Here is a 17,153-nt window from a genome sequence, read left to right as displayed (position 1 = left end):
TCTCCCCCCTCAAAAAAGGTATAAACAAAAAAGATCCAAATAAAAAAAAAGCCCATTATTATAGTTGGGGATGGGGGTGACAGCTGGAGCCCCTGTGGTCTGGAGAACAGGGTCAGGAGTCAGCGTATTTGCTATGGCTGGAGCATTACGCCTCAAGTCAGTGAAGATGGGAGGTGAGGACGGGCCAGGTGGATGGCTCCCCCTGTGAGGACGGGCTGGGTGGAGGGCTGCCCCTGTGAGGACGGGCTGGGTGGAAGGCTCCCCCTGTGAGGATGGGCCGGGTGGAAGGCTGCCCCTGTGAGGACGGGCCGGGTGGAAGGCTGCCCCTGTGAGGACGGGCCGGGTGGCGGGCTGCCCCTGCGAGGACGGGCCGGGTGGCGGGCTGCCCCTGTGAGGAGGACGGGCCGGGTGGCGGGCTGCCCCTGTGAGGAGGACGGGCTCCCCCTGTGAGGACGGCCCGGGTGGCGGGCTGCCCGTGAGGAGGACGGGCCGGGTGGCGGGCTGCCCCTGTGAGGACGGGCCGGGTGGCGGGATGCCCCGAAACAGCTGTCTGTGGATGGATACCATGCTTGCCATAGGTGGCTTTCCTTTATAGGATGCTGCCCTTCCCGTGGTTGTTCCTTCCCGGGGAAAGGCCTGGCTATTCACTGCTTGCGTCGAGAAACACGTGATGGTGTCTCCGCAGCTTCTTTACATGCATCTGCATATTTCCCATAAGGGATGGGGGCAGTGTTCTGGAATCACTGCGTTGAGAAAAACGTGATGGTGTCTCCGCGGTGTTGGATGTTTTGGTCTCCCCGAGGCCAATCATCTGTGCCTTTATAGCCTTTTTACTAGGCACTGCTCCTAATAGCCAGATTCCTACTCCACACTGATGAGGGGCAAAAACCCCGAAACAGCTGTCTGTGGATGGATACCATGCTTGGCATAGGTGGCTTTCCTTTATAGGATGCTGCCCTTCCCGTGGTTGTTCCTTCCCGGGGAAAGGCCTGGCTATTCACTGCTTGCGTCGAGAAACATGTGATGGTGTCTCCGCAGCTTCTTTACATGCACCTGTGAGGAGGACGGGCTGGGTGGCGGGCTGCCCCTGTGAGGACGGGCCAGGTGGCGGGCTGCCCCTGTGAGGAGGACGGGCCGGGTGGAGGGCTCCCCCTGTGAGGAGGACGGGCCGGGTGGAGGGCCGCCCCTGTGAGGACGGGCCGGGTGGCGGGCCGCCCCTGTGAGGACGGGCCGGGTGGCGGGCCGCCCCTGTGAGGAGGACGGGCCGGGTGGCGGGCCGCCCCTGTGAGGACGGGCCGGGTGGCGGGCTGCCCCTGTGAGGAGAACGGGCCGGGTGGCGGGTTGCCCCTGTGAGGAGGATGGGCCGGGTGGCGGGCTGCCCGTGAGGAGGACGGGCCGGGTGGAGGGCTGCCCCTGTGAGGACGGGCCGGGTGGAGGGCTGCCCCTGTGGAGGACGGGCCGGGCTGCCCCTGTGAGGAGGACGGGCCGGGTGGCGGGCCGCCCCTGTGAGGACGACGGGCCGGGTGGCGGGCCGCCCCTGTGAGGAGGACGGGCCGGGCTGCCCCTGTGAGGACGGGCCAGCCTGCCCCTGTGAGGACGGGCCGGGTGGCGGGCCGCTCCTGTGAGGAGGACGGGCCGGGCTGCCCCTGTGAGGACGGGCCGGGTGGCGGGCTGCCCCTGTGAGGAGGACGGGCCGGGTGGCGGGCTCCCCCTGTGAGGACGACGGGCCGGGTGGCGGGCCGCCCCTGTGAGGAGGACGGGCCGGGCTGCCCCTGTGAGGACGGGCCAGCCTGCCCCTGTGAGGAGGACGGGCCGGGTGGCGGGCCGCTCCTGTGAGGAGGACGGGCCGGACTGCCCCTGTGAGGACGGGCCGGGTGGCGGGCTGCCCCTGTGAGGAGGACGGGCTGGGTGGAGGGCTGCCCCTGTGAGGAGGGCGGGCCGGGTGGCGGGCTGCCCCTGTGAGGAGGACGAGCCAGGTGGCGGGCTGCCCCTGTGAGGACGGGCCGGGTGGCGGGCTGCCCCTGTGAGGAGGACGGGCCGGGTGGAGGGCTGCCCCTGTGAGGAGGACGGGCCGGGCTGCCCCTGTGAGGAGGGCGGGCCGCCCCTGTGAGGAGGACGGGCCGGGCTGCCCCTCTGAGGAGGACGGGCCGGGTGGCGGGCCGCCCCTGTGAGGAGGACGGGCCGGGTGGAGGGCTGCCCCTGTGAGGACGGGCCGGGTGGTGGGCTCCCCCTGTGAGGAGGACGGGCCGGGTGGAGCGCCGCCCCTGTGAGGAGGACGGGCCGGGTGGAGGGCTGCCCCTGTGAGGACGGGCTGGGTGGAGGGATGCCCCTGTGAGGACGGGCAGGGTGGAGGGCTGCCCCTGTGAGGACGGGCCAGGTGGCGGGCTGCCCCTGTGAGGACGGGCCGGGTGGCGGGCTGCCCCTGTGAGGAGGACGGGCCGGGTGGAGGGCTGCCCCTGTGAGGACGGGCAGGGTGGCGGGCTGCCCCTGTGAGGACGGGCAGGGTGGCGGGCTGCCCCTGTGAGGAGGACGGGCAGGGTGGAGGGCTGACCCTGTGAGGACGGGCCGGGTGGCGGGCTGCCCCTGTGAGGAGGACGGGCCGGGTGGCGGGCTCCCCCTGTGAGGAGGACGGGCTGGGTGGAGGGATGCCCCTGTGAGGAGGGCGGGCCGGGTGGAGGGGCCGGGTGGCGGGCTCCCCCTGTGAGGAGGACGGGCCGGGTGGAGGGGCCGGGTGGCGGGCTCCCCCTGTGCGGAGGACTGGCCGGGTGGCGGGCTGCCTCTGTGAGGACGGGCCGGGCTGCCCCTGTGAGGACGGGCCAGCCTGCCCCTGTGAGGAGGACGGGCCGGGTGGCGGGCCGCCCCTGTGAGGAGGACGGGCCGGGCTGCCCCTGTGAGGACGGGCCGGGTGGCGGGCTGCCCCTGTGAGGAGGACGGGCCGGGTGGCGGGCTCCCCCTGTGAGGAGGACGGGCCAGGTGGCGGGCTGCCCCTGTGAGGAGGACGGGCCGGGTGGCGGGCTGCCCCTGTGAGGAGGACGGGCCGGGTGGAGGGCTGCCCCTGTGAGGAGGACGGGCAGGGTGGCGGGCTGCCCCTGTGAGGAGGACGGGCAGGGTGGCGGGCTGCCCCTGTGAGGAGGACGGGCAGGGTGGCGGGCTGCCCCTGTGAGGAGGACGGGCAGGGTGGAGGGCTGCCCCTGTGAGGACGGGCCGGGTGGCGGGCTGCCCCTGTGAGGAGGACGGGCCGGGTGGCGGGCTCCCCCTGTGAGGAGGACGGGCTGGGTGGAGGGATGCCCCTGTGAGGAGGGCGGGCCGGGTGGAGGGGCCGGGTGGCGGGCTCCCCCTGTGAGGAGGACGGGCCGGGTGGAGGGGCCGGGTGGCGGGCTCCCCCTGTGCGGAGGACTGGCCGGGTGGCGGGCTGCCTCTGTGAGGAGGACGGGCCGGGCTGCCCCTGTGAGGACGGGCCAGCCTGCCCCTGTGAGGAGGACGGGCCGGGTGGCGGGCCGCCCCTGTGAGGACGGGCCGGGCTGCCCCTGTGAGGACGGGCCGGGTGGCGGGCTGCCCCTGTGAGGACGGGCCGGGTGGCGGGCTCCCCCTGTGAGGAGGACGGGCCGGGTGGAGGGGCCGGGTGGCGGGCTCCCCCTGTGAGGACGGGCCGGGTGGCGGGCTGCCCCTGTGAGGAGGACGGGCTGGGTGGAGGGCTGCCCCTGTGAGGAGGGCGGGCCGGGTGGCGGGCTGCCCCTGTGAGGAGGACGAGCCGGGTGGCGGGCTGCCCCTGTGAGGAGGACGGGCCGGGTGGCGGGCTGCCCCTGTGAGGAGGACGGGCCAGGTGGAGGGCTGCCCCTGTGAGGAGGACGGGCCGGGCTGCCCCTGTGAGGAGGACGGGCCGGGTGGCGGGCCGCCCCTGTGAGGAGGACGGGCCGGGTGGCGGGCCGCCCCTGTGAGGAGGACGGGCCGGGTGGAGGGCCGCCCCTGTGAGGAGAACGGGCCGGGTGGCGGGCTGCCCCTGTGAGGACGGGCCGGGTGGTGGGCTCCCCCTGTGAGGAGGACGGGCCGGGTGGAGGGCCGCCCCTGTGAGGAGGACGGGCCGGGTGGAGGGCTGCCCCTGTGAGGACGGGCAGGGTGGAGGGCTGCCCCTGTGAGGACGGGCCAGGTGGCGGGCTGCCCCTGTGAGGAGGACGGGCCGGGTGGCGGGCTGCCCCTGTGGAGGACGGGCCGGGTGGAGGGCTGCCCCTGTGAGGAGGACGGGCAGGGTGGCGGGCTGCCCCTGTGAGGAGGACGGGCAGGGTGGCGGGCTGCCCCTGTGAGGAGGACGGGCAGGGTGGAGGGCTGCCCCTGTGAGGACGGGCCGGGTGGCGGGCTGCCCCTGTGAGGAGGACGGGCCGGGTGGCGGGCTCCCCCTGTGAGGAGGACGGGCTGGGTGGAGGGATGCCCCTGTGAGGAGGGCGGGCCGGGTGGAGGGGCCGGGTGGCGGGCTCCCCCTGTGAGGAGGACGGGCCGGGTGGAGGGGCCGGGTGGCGGGCTCCCCCTGTGAGGAGGACGGGCCGGGTGGCGGGCTGCCCCTGTGAGGAGGACGGGCTGGGTGGAGGGCTGCCCCTGTGAGGAGGACGGGCCGGGTGGCGGGCTGCCCCTGTGAGGAGGACGAGCCGGGTGGCGGGCTGCCCCTGTGAGGACGGGCCGGGTGGCGGGCTGCCCGTGAGGAGGACGGGCCGGGTGGAGGGCTGCCCCTGTGAGGAGGACGGGCCGGGCTGCCCCTGTGAGGAGGACGGGCCGGGTGGCGGGCCGCCCCTGTGAGGAGGACGGGCCGGGCTGCCCCTGTGAGGAGGACGGGCCGGGTGGCGGGCCGCCCCTGTGAGGAGGATGGGCCGGGTGGAGGGCCGCCCCTGTGAGAACGGGCCGGGTGGCGGGCTGCCCCTGTGAGGACGGGCCGGGTGGTGGGCTCCCCCTGTGAGGAGGACGGGCCGGGTGGAGGGCCGCCCCTGTGAGGAGGACGGGCCGGGTGGAGGGCCGCCCCTGTGAGGAGGACGGGCCGGGTGGAGGGCTGCCCCTGTGAGGAGGACGGGCCGGGTGGAGGGCTGCCCCTGTGAGGAGGACGGGCCGGGTGGCGGGCTCCCCCTGTGAGGACGGGCCGGGTGGAGGGCCGCCCCTGTGAGGAGGACGGGCCGGGTGGAGGGCTGCCCCTGTGAGGAGGACGGGCCGGGTGGAGGGCTGCCCCTGTGAGGAGGACGGGCCGGGTGGCGGGCTACCCCTGTGAGGAGGACGGGCCGGGTGGAGGGCTGCCCCTGTGAGGAGGACGGGCAGGGTGGAGGGCTGCCCCTGTGAGGAGGACGGGCAGGGTGGAGGGATGCCCCTGTGAGGATGGGCAGGGTGGAGGGCCGCCCCTGTGGGGAGGACGGGCCGGGTGGAGGGCTGCCCCTGTGAGGAGGACGGGCCGGGTGGCGGGCTGCCCCTGTGAGGAGGACGGGCCGGGTGGCGGGCTCCCCCTGTGAGGAGGACGGGCCGGGTGGAGGGCTGCCCCTGTGAGGAGGACGGGCCGGGTGGCGGGCTCCCCGTGAGGAGGACGGGCCGGGTGGAGGGCTGCCCCTGTGAGGAGGACGGGCCGGGTGGCGGGCTGCCCCTGTGAGGACGGGCTGCCCCTGTGAGGAGGACGGGCCGGGTGGCGGGCTGCCCCTGTGAGGACGGGCCGGGTGGCGGGCTGCCCCTGTGAGGAGGACGGGCCGGGTGGCGGGCTGCCCCTGTGAGGACGGGCCGGGTGGCGGGCTGCCCCTGTGAGGACGGGCCGGGTGGCGGGCTCCCCCTGTGAGGAGGACGGGCCGGGTGGCGGGCTGCCCCTGTGAGGAGGACGGGCCGGGTGGAGGGCTGCCCCTGTGAGGAGGACGGGCAGGGTGGAGGGCTGCCCCTGTGAGGACGGGCCGGGTGGCGGGCTGCCCCTGTGAGGAGGACGGGCCGGGTGGAGGGCTGCCCCTGTGAGGAGGACGGGCCGGGTGGCGGGCTCCCCCTGTGAGGAGGACGGGCCGGGTGGAGGGCTCCCCCTGTGAGGAGGACGGGCTGGGTGGAGGGATGCCCCTGTGAGGAGGACGGGCAGGGTGGAGGGCTGCCCCTGTGAGGAGGACGGGCTGGGTGGAGGGATGCCCCTGTGAGGAGGACGGGCAGGGTGGAGGGCTGCCCCTGTGAGGACGGGCCGGGTGGCGGGCTGCCCCTGTGAGGAGGATGGGCCGGGTGGAGGGCTCCCCCTGTGAGGAGGACGGGCTGGGTGGAGGGATGCCCCTGTGAGGAGGACGGGCAGGGTGGAGGGCTGCCCCTGTGAGGAGGACGGGCTGGGTGGAGGGATGCCCCTGTGAGGAGGACGGGCCGGGTGGAGGGCTGCCCCTGTGAGGACGGGCCGGGTGGCGGGCTCCCCCTGTGAGGACGACGGGCCGGGTGGCGGGCTGCCCCTGTGAGGAGGACGGGCCGGGTGGCGGGCTGCCCCTGTGAGGACGGGCCGGGTGGAGGGCTGCCCCTGTGAGGAGGACGGGCAGGGTGGAGGGCTGCCCCTGTGAGGACGGGCCGGGTGGAGGGCTGCCCCTGTGAGGAGGACGGGCAGGGTGGCGGGCTGCCCCTGTGAGGAGGACGGGCAGGGTGGCGGGCTGCCCCTGTGAGGAGGACGGGCAGGGTGGAGGGCTGCCCCTGTGAGGACGGGCCGGGTGGCGGGCTGCCCCTGTGAGGACGGGCCGGGTGGAGGGCTCCCCCTGTGAGGAGGACGGGCCGGGTGGAGGGATGCCCCTGTGGGGAGGACGGGCCGGGTGGCGGGCTCCCCCTGTGAGGAGGACGGGCTGGGTGGAGGGATGCCCCTGTGGGGAGGACGGGCCGGGTGGCGGGCTCCCCCTGTGAGGAGGACGGGCTGGGTGGAGGGATGCCCCTGTGGGGAGGACGGGCCGGGTGGCGGGCTCCCCCTGTGAGGAGGACGGGCCGGGTGGCGGGCTCCCCCTGTGAGGAGGACGGGCCAGGTGGCGGGCTCCCCCTGTGAGGAGGACGGGCCGGGTGGCGGGCTCCCCCTGTGAGGAGGACGGGCCGGGTGGAGGGATGCCCCTGTGGGGAGGACGGGCCGGGTGGCGGGCTCCCCCTGTGAGGAGGACGGGCCGGGTGGCGGGCTCCCCCTGTGGGGAGGACGGGCCGGGTGGCGGGCTTTTTCCCCCTGTGGGGAGGACGGGCCGGGTGGCGGGCTGCCCCTGTGAGGAGGACGGGCCGGGTGGCGGGCTGCCCCTGTGAGGAGGACGGGCCGGGTGGCGGGCTGCCCCTGTGAGGAGGACGGGCCGGGTGGAGGGCTGCCCCTGTGAGGACGGGCCGGGTGGAGGGCTGCCCCTGTGAGGAGGACGGGCCGGGTGGCGGGCTGCCCCTGTGAGGAGGACGGGCCGGGTGGCGGGCTCCCCCTGTGAGGAGGACGGGCCGGGTGGCGGGCTCCCCCTGTGAGGAGGACGGGCCGGGTGGAGGGCTGCCCCTGTGAGGAGGACGGGCCGGGTGGCGGGCTGCCCCTGTGAGGAGGACGGGCCGGGTGGCGGGCTCCCCCTGTGAGGAGGACGGGCCGGGTGGCGGGCTGCCCCTGTGAGGAGGACGGGCCGGGTGGCGGGCTGCCCCTGTGAGGAGGACGGGCCGGGTGGCGGGCTGCCCCTGTGAGGAGGACGGGCCGGGTGGCGGGCTCCCCATGTGAGGAGGACGGGCCGGGTGGCGGGCTGCCCCTGTGAGGAGGACGGGCCGGGTGGAGGGCTGCCCCTGTGAGGAGGACGGGCCGGGTGGCGGGCTGCCCCTGTGAGGAGGACGGGCCGGGTGGCGGGCTGCCCCTGTGAGGAGGACGGGCCGGGTGGCGGGCTGCCCCTGTGAGGAGGACGGGCCGGGTGGCGGGCTGCCCCTGTGAGGAGGACGGGCCGGGTGGCGGGCTGCCCCTGTGAGGAGGACGGGCCGGGTGGCTCAGGCTGCTGCTCTGCTCCCTGTCAGAAAAGTCTCTGTCTCACACGCGCACCTCAGTGTATCCGGCGCACGGCATGCTGGGAACTATAGTTTTTCTCGGCCATGTGCTGAACGTTGGGAACAAGCTGAAGGCGCTCAATGAGATCACGTGACGCCGGCAGCCGCGCCTACTGATGACGTAGCAGGTCGTTCGTTAGTGGCAGTGTTACCGGCCGTGACATTGACGTGACAGGAATGAGCCGCCTGTGTGCAGAGATCGGGCGTATCGCCTGGAGATGGGGCTCTTCCACCCGGGGCCGTCAGGTGGAATTACGGCGGCTCGTACACACGGGACCGCGGAGTCTGGCGTTCGCCAAGCAGCTCTTCCTGGGCTCCATTAATAAGGTAGGGTCTCCCCATAGTAACCTCTGCTGCACAACTCCCGGCATGGCTGGTTATAGACAGTGCGGCCACCACAGGGAGCTGGGGAAAGACTGGAGGAGGATGGGAGTGGTGGTCCGTGCTGGATGCAGGGAGTAATCCGGAGGACGCGGTCATGTGATTCTCAACTGCAAAGATTCACAAAGTTCATCAGCAGGAGAACAAGAGCATAAAATAATATCCAGCTAGATCCCCATCCTCCTCCCTGTGGCAGGATCCCACCCGTGGGTGCTGCAGCAGCTGGCACACCTTGTGTTCTGTGTCTGCCCCTTTCTCGGGCACAGAATTCTCACATTCAATCATTGTGATACATTTTGGTTTCCTTATCACTGGGTAGGGTCTTCAGTTCGGAGGTCCCATCCATGGCCCCTCTATTGCCACCAGCTGAGTCCTCGAGAGTGTCGTCCCCAGCCAGGACGGCGTGGTCCCCAGCCAGGACGGCGTGGTCCCCAGCCAGGACGGCGTGGTCCCCAGCCAGGACGGCGTGGTCCCCAGCCAGGACGGCGTGGTCCCCAGCCAGGACGGCGTGGTCCCCAGCCAGGACGGCGTGGTCCCCAGCCAGGACGGCGTGGTCCCCAGCCAGGACGGCGTGGTCCCCAGCCAGGACGGCGTGGTCCCCAGCCAGGACGGCGTGGTCCCCAGCCAGGACGGCGTGGTCCCCAGCCAGGACGGCGTGGTCCCCAGCCAGGACGGCGTGGTCCCCAGCCAGGACGGCGTGGTCCCCAGCCAGGACGGCGTGGTCCCCAGCCAGGACGGCGTGGTCCCCAGCCAGGACGGCGTGGTCCCCAGCCAGGACGGCGTGGTCCCCAGCCAGGACGGCGTGGTCCCCAGCCAGGACGGCGTGGTCCCCAGCCAGGACGGCGTGGTCCCCAGCCAGGACGGCGTCGTCCCCAGCCAGGACGGCGTCGTCCCCAGCCAGGACGGCGTCGTCCCCAGCCAGGACGGCGTCGTCCCCAGCCAGGACGGCGTCGTCCCCAGCCAGGACGGCGTCGTCCCCAGCCAGGACGGCGTCGTCCCCAGCCAGGACGGCGTCGTCCCCAGCCAGGACGGCGTCGTCCCCAGCCAGGACGGCGTCGTCCCCAGCCAGGACGGCGTCGTCCCCAGCCAGGACGGCGTCGTCCCCAGCCAGGACGGCGTCGTCCCCAGCCAGGACGGCGTCGTCCCCAGCCAGGACGGCGTCGTCCCCAGCCAGGACGGCGTCGTCCCCAGCCAGGACGGCGTCGTCCCCAGCCAGGACGGCGTCGTCCCCAGCCAGGACGGCGTCGTCCCCAGCCAGGACGGCGTCGTCCCCAGCCAGGACGGCGTCGTCCCCAGCCAGGACGGCGTCGTCCCCAGCCAGGACGGCGTCGTCCCCAGCCAGGACGGCGTCGTCCCCAGCCAGGACGGCGTCGTCCCCAGCCAGGACGGCTGTAGAGTTGTGCACATATTAAATGTTCTCCTCGGACCGGCTGACTGCATGCCAGAGTTTGATACGATTATTGGACTGCACTCAGCAATGCAAATTCATGAGTCTGTGGAAAACATCGGACTGCACTCAGATGACATCTGAGTGAAGTCCAATTTCCACGGACTGACACAATGGAGAAGATGGAGACATTTTTTTCTCCACCTTCTCCTCATCTGATAGAATGGAGCGCACTCTCTAGTGTCATTTGCATTCCCATTCTCTTGGATGAGAGAATGCAGGGTCTTCTACAGCTAGCCTAACAATCAGCTGACCACTGCACGAGACCCCCAGCGACAGGTGACCTATAGTTTTCCATCTGGATCATACAGTACAATAGGCAGTAACTGGTAAACTAGTGAATTGATATTTTACAGATTATGATGCGTTGATTACTGATCTACAGCAGTGGTTCTGGTGATTTTTGTATTTTTTATGTGCAGAGCCCTGAGCTAAAAATATGAAATTAGAAGGTCCCAGCTGCAAAATTACTGGGGCCGCTTAATTGCAGCCTTCAGTGGGGGTCCCTATCTATATAAGACCACTGTTGATGTAATCATGGCATATCAGTATTTCACAGCTGGCTTCCCTCTTCTTTGTGTTGGATGATGGACAGGTCTGCAGTCCGAGCCCTTGTGTCTAGATGATGGGTGATGTCAGACGCTGCTCCCGTGTATGGCGGAGACCTTTCACACACTTTTGTGCCTCGCACGCCCGCTCCTTGGACTCTCTGTGCAGCTGTTGGTGTCGGCCGGGATATTTTGTTATTATCACGTGAGATTTCTGCGTGCTTGATGGCTTATGCAGGTCACGGCCACCATAATCAGGGAAAGAGCAGTCATGTGCTGTGAGATTAATGACGGCTCGGTATGCCGGACACCAGCACCCACCTGGACCGCTGGACTGGAACAGAATTAGGTGTTTTTCGATGTGTGAAATTCTCTGTTGTCATCTGCAGTGTCAGTAGTGGGGTCCTCCAGTATGAGGGCCATGTCAGGTTACTGTGTCTACCCTTAACCCTACTATTGGGTTATGAGATAGTACTTGGTAAGTGACACTGTGGTGCCTGAATTCCGATGCTACGGTGTTTGCCCGGGGTGTTTTGGTTATATGGTTTCACATTGGACACATCAGTTATAAAGATCATGCCCAGGTACTGGCTCACATCTGGGTGATCTATGAAAACACGAGTATCTTACATATTTGTAGATAATCACAAGTCTTAAAGGGAACCTGTCACCCTGTTTTTTGAGATATAAATACTGTTAAATAGGGCCTGCGCTGTGCGTTACTATAGTGTATGTAGTGTACCCTGATTCCCCACCTACGCTGCGCAATACATTACCAAAGTCGCCGTTTTCGCCTGTCAATCAGACTGGTCGGGTGGGCGTGTTCACAGCGCTGGTTCTTCCTCAGCTTTACGTTGGTGGCGTAGTGGTGTCCGCACGTTGAGGTGCCTAATCCACTGTGGGCACGTGAACAAGGAGCGCGCGATCTGCGCTATCACCCCCTGTCATCGGTGGGGGCAGCCATCTTCCTGGGGCCGCGCGTGCGCAGATGTAGTGCTCTGCTGCACGGGGCTAAATGGCCGCGGGATGCCGCGCGTGCGCACAAGAGATCGCGGCGGCCATTTTCCCAAAGCCAAGTTTGCATCTCGGCTTTGGGAAAATGGCCGCCGCGATCTCTTGTGCGCACGCGCGGCATCCCGCGGCCATTTTCCTGAAGCCCCGTGCAGCAGAGCACTACATCTGCGCACGCGCGGCCCCAGGAAGATGGCCGCCCCCACCGATGACAGGGGGTAATAGCGCAGATCGCGCGCTCCTTGTTCACGTGCCCACAGTGGATTAGTCACCTCAACGTGCGGACACCACTACGCCACCAACGTAAAGCTGAGGAAGAAACAGCGCTGTGAACACGCCCACCCGACCTGACCAGCCTGATTGACAGGCGAAAACGGCGACTTTGGTAATGTATTGCGCAGCGTAGGTGGGGAATCAGGGTACACTACATACACTATAGTAACGCACAGCGCAGGCTCTATCTAACAGTATTTATATCTCAATCTCAAAAAATGGGGTGACAGGTTCCCTTTAAGATCATTTCTAGTTTTCATGTTTCTTCCATTGCGATGAATGGAAACCAATTTGCAATTGGTTCGCATTAAACCTGTTTGCGCCATTTGCCTTATATTGTCTGCATTGCACTATTGTGTATTACTGTCTGCAGTATGAGTCAATTGAGAAATCGTGAGTGCGCTCGGTCTGACGGGATCATTTTATACTCTTGTGTTTTCGTTTTCTTACGTTAGGTTGTCATTGCGTTTGAGCAATCCGTTTAGCGGATACGCTAACGGAATGCGCTAACGCAATGTCCAAAAAGGGATTGCGTTTGGCAATCCCGCTAGCGCAGATGCCCGATCTGCGCTAGTGAAGAACGGACCCTGAACGCTGCAAGCAGCGTTTGAGGTCCGTCCGAAAATAACGGGACATCGCTGACGCATGCCAAAAAAGGCATACGTTAGCGATCCGTTAGCACATTGCAGTCAATGGGTGCGCTAACGGATCCGTTATATAGCGTTAATTGCGACAATTGCGCCATGTAACGGATTTCGTTAGCGGACACCCACTAATGCAATGGGAACCTAGCCTTAGCTTCTTTCAGATGATTTATGTTCAAAATCCACATCAAAATTGAATTTGCAGAGAAGCAAAGAGCTTGTTAAATAAGCCATCCTCCCATCAACGTTTTTATCCTCTTAATATATTGCCTTCATCATATTATACAGCACTGTGTACTTACAATTGCTCATTTCCCTTTCTACCCTGATAATTCTTCTCTTTTCTCTGCTTGTTGCGGATTTCATGCTTTTTTTTTTTTTTACCCCCTGCGGATTTCTATAATGGAAGGGTGCAGATCCGCACAAAAGAAGTGACATGCTACTTCTTTTGATCCGCAACGTTTTCCATGCAGAATTTTCCACACCATTAGCACAGCATGTTTTTTTTGCTATTGATTTACATTGTACTGTAAATCACTTTGCGGATCTGCAGCGTTCCTGCGCAGAAAATAAAACGCTGCGGATCCGCAGTAAATCCACATCGTGTGCACATAGCCTTCAACTCCTGACTAAGCTGCTTCCTCCTCCCCCTGCCAGGGACTTTTGCAGTGACTCATGCCGAGAAAATTGACCTCCTGTTTCTAGTTTCTACATAGAGCTTAGAAAGATTCAGCTCGTCAGTTATTAATCACATGATGTCATAGACCTAATGGAAAAGAGAAGAATTACGGTATCTGGGTAAAAAGGCAAAATGAACAATTGTGAGTACACAGTGCTGTATAATTTAAAGGGAACCTGTCACCTGAATTTGGCGGGACTGGTTTTGGGTCATATGGGCGGGGTTTTCGGGTGTTTGATTCACCCTTTCCTTACCCGCTGGCTGCATGCTGGCTGCAATATTGGATTGAAGTTCATTCTCTGTCCTCCGTAGTACACACCTGCGCAAAGTAATCTTACCTTGCGCAGGCATGTACTACGGAGGACATAGAATGAACTTCAATCCAATATTTCGGCCAGCATGCAGCCAGCGGGTAAAGAAAGGGTGAATCAAACACCTGAAAACTCCGCCCATATGACCCAAAACCAGTCCCGCCAAATTCAGGTGACAGGTTCCCTTTAAGGACTGCTATATATTAAAGGGAACCTGTCACCCCCAAAATGGAAGGTGAGCTAAGCCCACCAGCATCAGGGGCTTATCTACAGCATTCTGTAATGCTGTAGATAAGCCCCCAATGTATCCTGAAAGATGAGAAAAAGAGGTTAGATTATACTCACCCAGGGGAGGTCCCAGTCTGGTCCGATAGGTGTTGCGGTCCGGTCTGGGGCCTCCCATCTTCTTACGATGATGTCTTCTTCTTCCCTTCCCGGGAAAGGTCAGAGAGGCCTGGCGCCTGCGCACTGCAGTACTTTGCTCTGCCCTCAACAGGGCAGACAAAGTACGCCTGCGCCGGAGCCACGGCGTGAAGACAAGAAGAGGACGTCATCTGATGAAGATAGGAGGCGCTGGACTGGACCACGACGCCCATCGGACCAGACCGGGACCGCCCCTGGGTGAGTATAATCTAACCTCTTTTTCTCATCTTTCAGGACACATCGGGGGCTTATCTACAGCATTACAGAATCCTGTAGATAAGCCCCGGATGCTGGTGGGCTTACCTCATCTTCGATTTTGGGGGTGGCAGGTTCCCTTTAAGAGGGAAAAAAATGATGGTAGTGCTTCTTTAAAGCCAAAAATTCCAACATTTTAATTAAAGACAGTTGCATTTAAGAAAAAAAAAACAAAAATAAAAATATATTTGTCTGTAAAAGTTGACAATCCCTTTCAGAATCATGTGGATGTGCCGGAATGATTTTTCTCCCCTTGTGTCTAAAAAACCCAAATAGTGCACTACAAAAACCATCACCAAACAGCAATCAAATAGGAAAGGCCCGGGTGGTGCCTAACCCTGCACTATACAAGGCATTATATCAAAAGGAGATCGGCCCTGAAGTGCTGAGGATCAAACTATGTGAAACCGGCCATCTATGGATAAGCTAAGTAGTCCTGTGGCACATACATGTTTTTACTCCTGATGAACCTCATATACTTGTGGAGGGGAAACGCGTCGAGTGGGTTGTGTAAAGGACATGCCTATTAGTGTATTTTGTTTAGGGAATATTCAGTGTTGTTCCCGGGGTTATCATTGCGGGTACATATGTATCTGATGAAGATATTGGTGTTATCTACTCTGAATAAGGTCATTAGCCATCTGCCATAAAGTCCGTGATTTCCGGATGAAGTTGGTACTCCGTCTTTGTTGTGTATATGAGTTATGAATGGCTGACACACTAAGATAACCCATGTAGGTATAGGATGCTCTGATTATTCCCATTTATTAGCACTTTATAGCACTCATGCACCTTACCTAAAGACTTTTTCTGCCTATCTAGGGATACAATAGGTTACCAGCCGCCGAGGAGTGGGGGCGCCAATTACGCATGATGAGGGTGCCAACCCCGCTGACAGGCAGGGACAAATAAGGGACAGCCCCATAGTGCCATTATGTCCTTGTGAAATAATCTCTGAATTATAAAGAAATGGCACGTTGTGTGTGTGTGTATATATAAGTAAATATTCATCCCGCCCTGACAGGGCCGAATAGGGGTAGCCGGGTGAGTCGACGTGGAGCGGGGGCGCCAATTGCGCAGGAGGTAGGGTGCCAACCTCCGCTGATAGGTAGGGTGCATGTAGTATAGTGCAGGGGTAGGCACCACCCGGGCCTTTCCTATTTGACTGCTGCTGTTTGGTGATGGTTTTTGTAGTGCACTATTTGGGTTTTTTTTTTTTTTTGTTTTTTTTTAAAGTTAATTAATCAAAGTCAAGATTTTAAGTATTCAAGATTGGGTTTTTTTCCTGTGAACTTTTTGTCAAGTATCCCCAAGCTTATATATACTTTTTCTCTGAATGGCAGTTCACCCCTTGTGTCCTAATGGTTGGGATACAGACAAGACTACTGAAAAAACCCATAATGGACCGATTTGGAGATAAAGGGAACCGAGGGGGAATTGTCTGTGTAGAGGTTGTAGCTTCAATTACTGGTTGAGGAGACCTGAGCGGGGCACATGGAAAAATCTGGGGTTCACTTTCCCCCATTCTTTCAAGAATTACAAAGTCTTTAGTGGTTTCTTCTTTCGATCTGTTTTTAGGGAAGGATCGGTGACCACCAGTATAACTGTCATGAGGACATTATTAGTTGCCCCCCACTATTCTAAATGAGGATACCAACAGAATTGGGCAGTTCAGTGGCTTTATCCTGCTGGTGTAAGGGCAAAAGCTCTTTACTGTTAACCCGTTATCACTCTGGTGTTATCCACAGGTTGTTAGGAATGGATTAATCCATTCTAGATTATTACATCCAGTGTCTGAGGGATATAGAGCATAAGGGGAGCTCTGAGCCCCTCCATGTGCAGCAGGAGGTCGTCACAATGCACAATCTATATGTCCAGTGTTTGTGGGATGTGCCATACTCTGATATACAAGGTATGAACATCCCCTGCGGCTATATGGATGCATTATAACTCAGAGATCCAGAATAGACCTAAGGGATTTGTAACCTTTTATAAAAAATCCTCTAACTCTGCATTTTGCTGTATGGGGCTCAGTACTGTACTGTATCACAGAGGCATTCTCCCTTAGAGAGTGTCTGTAGAATGGCATCCGATGGAGCCTGGCATCATGTTTCCCTATAAATTAGCCAGAAAACCCTTTTTCTGCCTCCTGTATGAAACCAGAGATAAACGGTAGAGCCACCGAGAAGTCTCTGGACACCATGCATGTAGCTCCCAAGTCGCAAGCAAATTGTCAGCGTATCTTAGTAGATCTAAAAAGAGTACTATTATATCGCATACATTATGTGCAAAATAGTAATGGTGGACACAACTCTGAATAGGTCAAAATTAGTACATGTTTTTAGAATAAAAATACGATAAACGTATAATACTGAAGCATACAAAACCTCTAGTGTGAGGGACGGGAATGATGAAGACCTAATGCACTGAAAGTCATATACTTGTAAGATAACACGTACAGGTAGAGAGGCAGGATTGTATAACACTCACAAAAATGCACTACTATTAAGTAGCACAGTACTGCGTTTTATTAGAAATAATTGTGCATACCTAAAATAGGCTAAATTCTCAATTAACACTGTAAGGCTATGTGCACACGTTTAGGAATTCATGCAGAAAATTCCTGTGGAAATCCGGACATTTCTGCCAGATTTCCGCATGAAATCCGCATGCGTTTTTTGGCGCGGTTTTGGCGCGGTTTTTGTGCGTTTTTTTCCCCGGACGTTTCCCAATGCATTAGACAGTGGGAAAACCGCAAAATTAATGAGCAGGTTCATTATTTTTCCGCAATGCGTTTTTCATGCGGAAAAACGCACATCATGTGCACAGAAGTTGCGGATTTCATTAAAAATGATAGGATGCTTAATGTATGCAGATTATTTGCGGTTTTTATAGCGCAAAAGCGCTAAAAAACCGCAAATCTGCAACGTGTACACATAGCCTAAAGAATGAAGAGAGCTCTTTATTTGTGAATAGTGTAAAATGTAGCAATCTCATTGTTGTTTAATATCTCCCTTCTTGTCCCAGCCTCCCTCCTCTTTGGTAGGTCTGTTCCTGTACAGATTTAGGGAGAGACCTGTCAGTTTAAGGAAATGAGGAGTGCAGAAAGCTTTCCCATCCCCGCTTCTATAGGCTTCTTAGGGAGCAAGTGTCCCTACAGGTGTGTTAGCCAACTGTGTGTATTCA

General features: G+C 61.7%; 1 protein-coding gene across 1 annotated transcript in view; it reads left to right on the top strand.

Moving 5' to 3' along the window:
* Window positions 1-8,057: 8,057 nt before the first annotated feature.
* ACAD9 (acyl-CoA dehydrogenase family member 9) overlaps window positions 8,058-17,153 on the top strand; it is a 52,361-nt gene continuing 43,265 nt past the window's right edge. The window contains exon 1 of the mRNA XM_069736796.1: window positions 8,058-8,322. Within this exon, the coding sequence (XP_069592897.1) occupies window positions 8,173-8,322 (150 nt within the window). The 5' untranslated portion in view covers window positions 8,058-8,172. The remainder of the gene's footprint in view (window positions 8,323-17,153) is intronic.

This window comes from Ranitomeya imitator, chromosome 8, assembly GCF_032444005.1.
Source record: "Ranitomeya imitator isolate aRanImi1 chromosome 8, aRanImi1.pri, whole genome shotgun sequence".
NCBI classification, from domain to species: Eukaryota; Metazoa; Chordata; class Amphibia; order Anura; family Dendrobatidae; genus Ranitomeya; species Ranitomeya imitator.
Note: the sequence above shows the minus strand (reverse complement) of the source record. Positions and strands in the feature narration are given on the sequence as shown.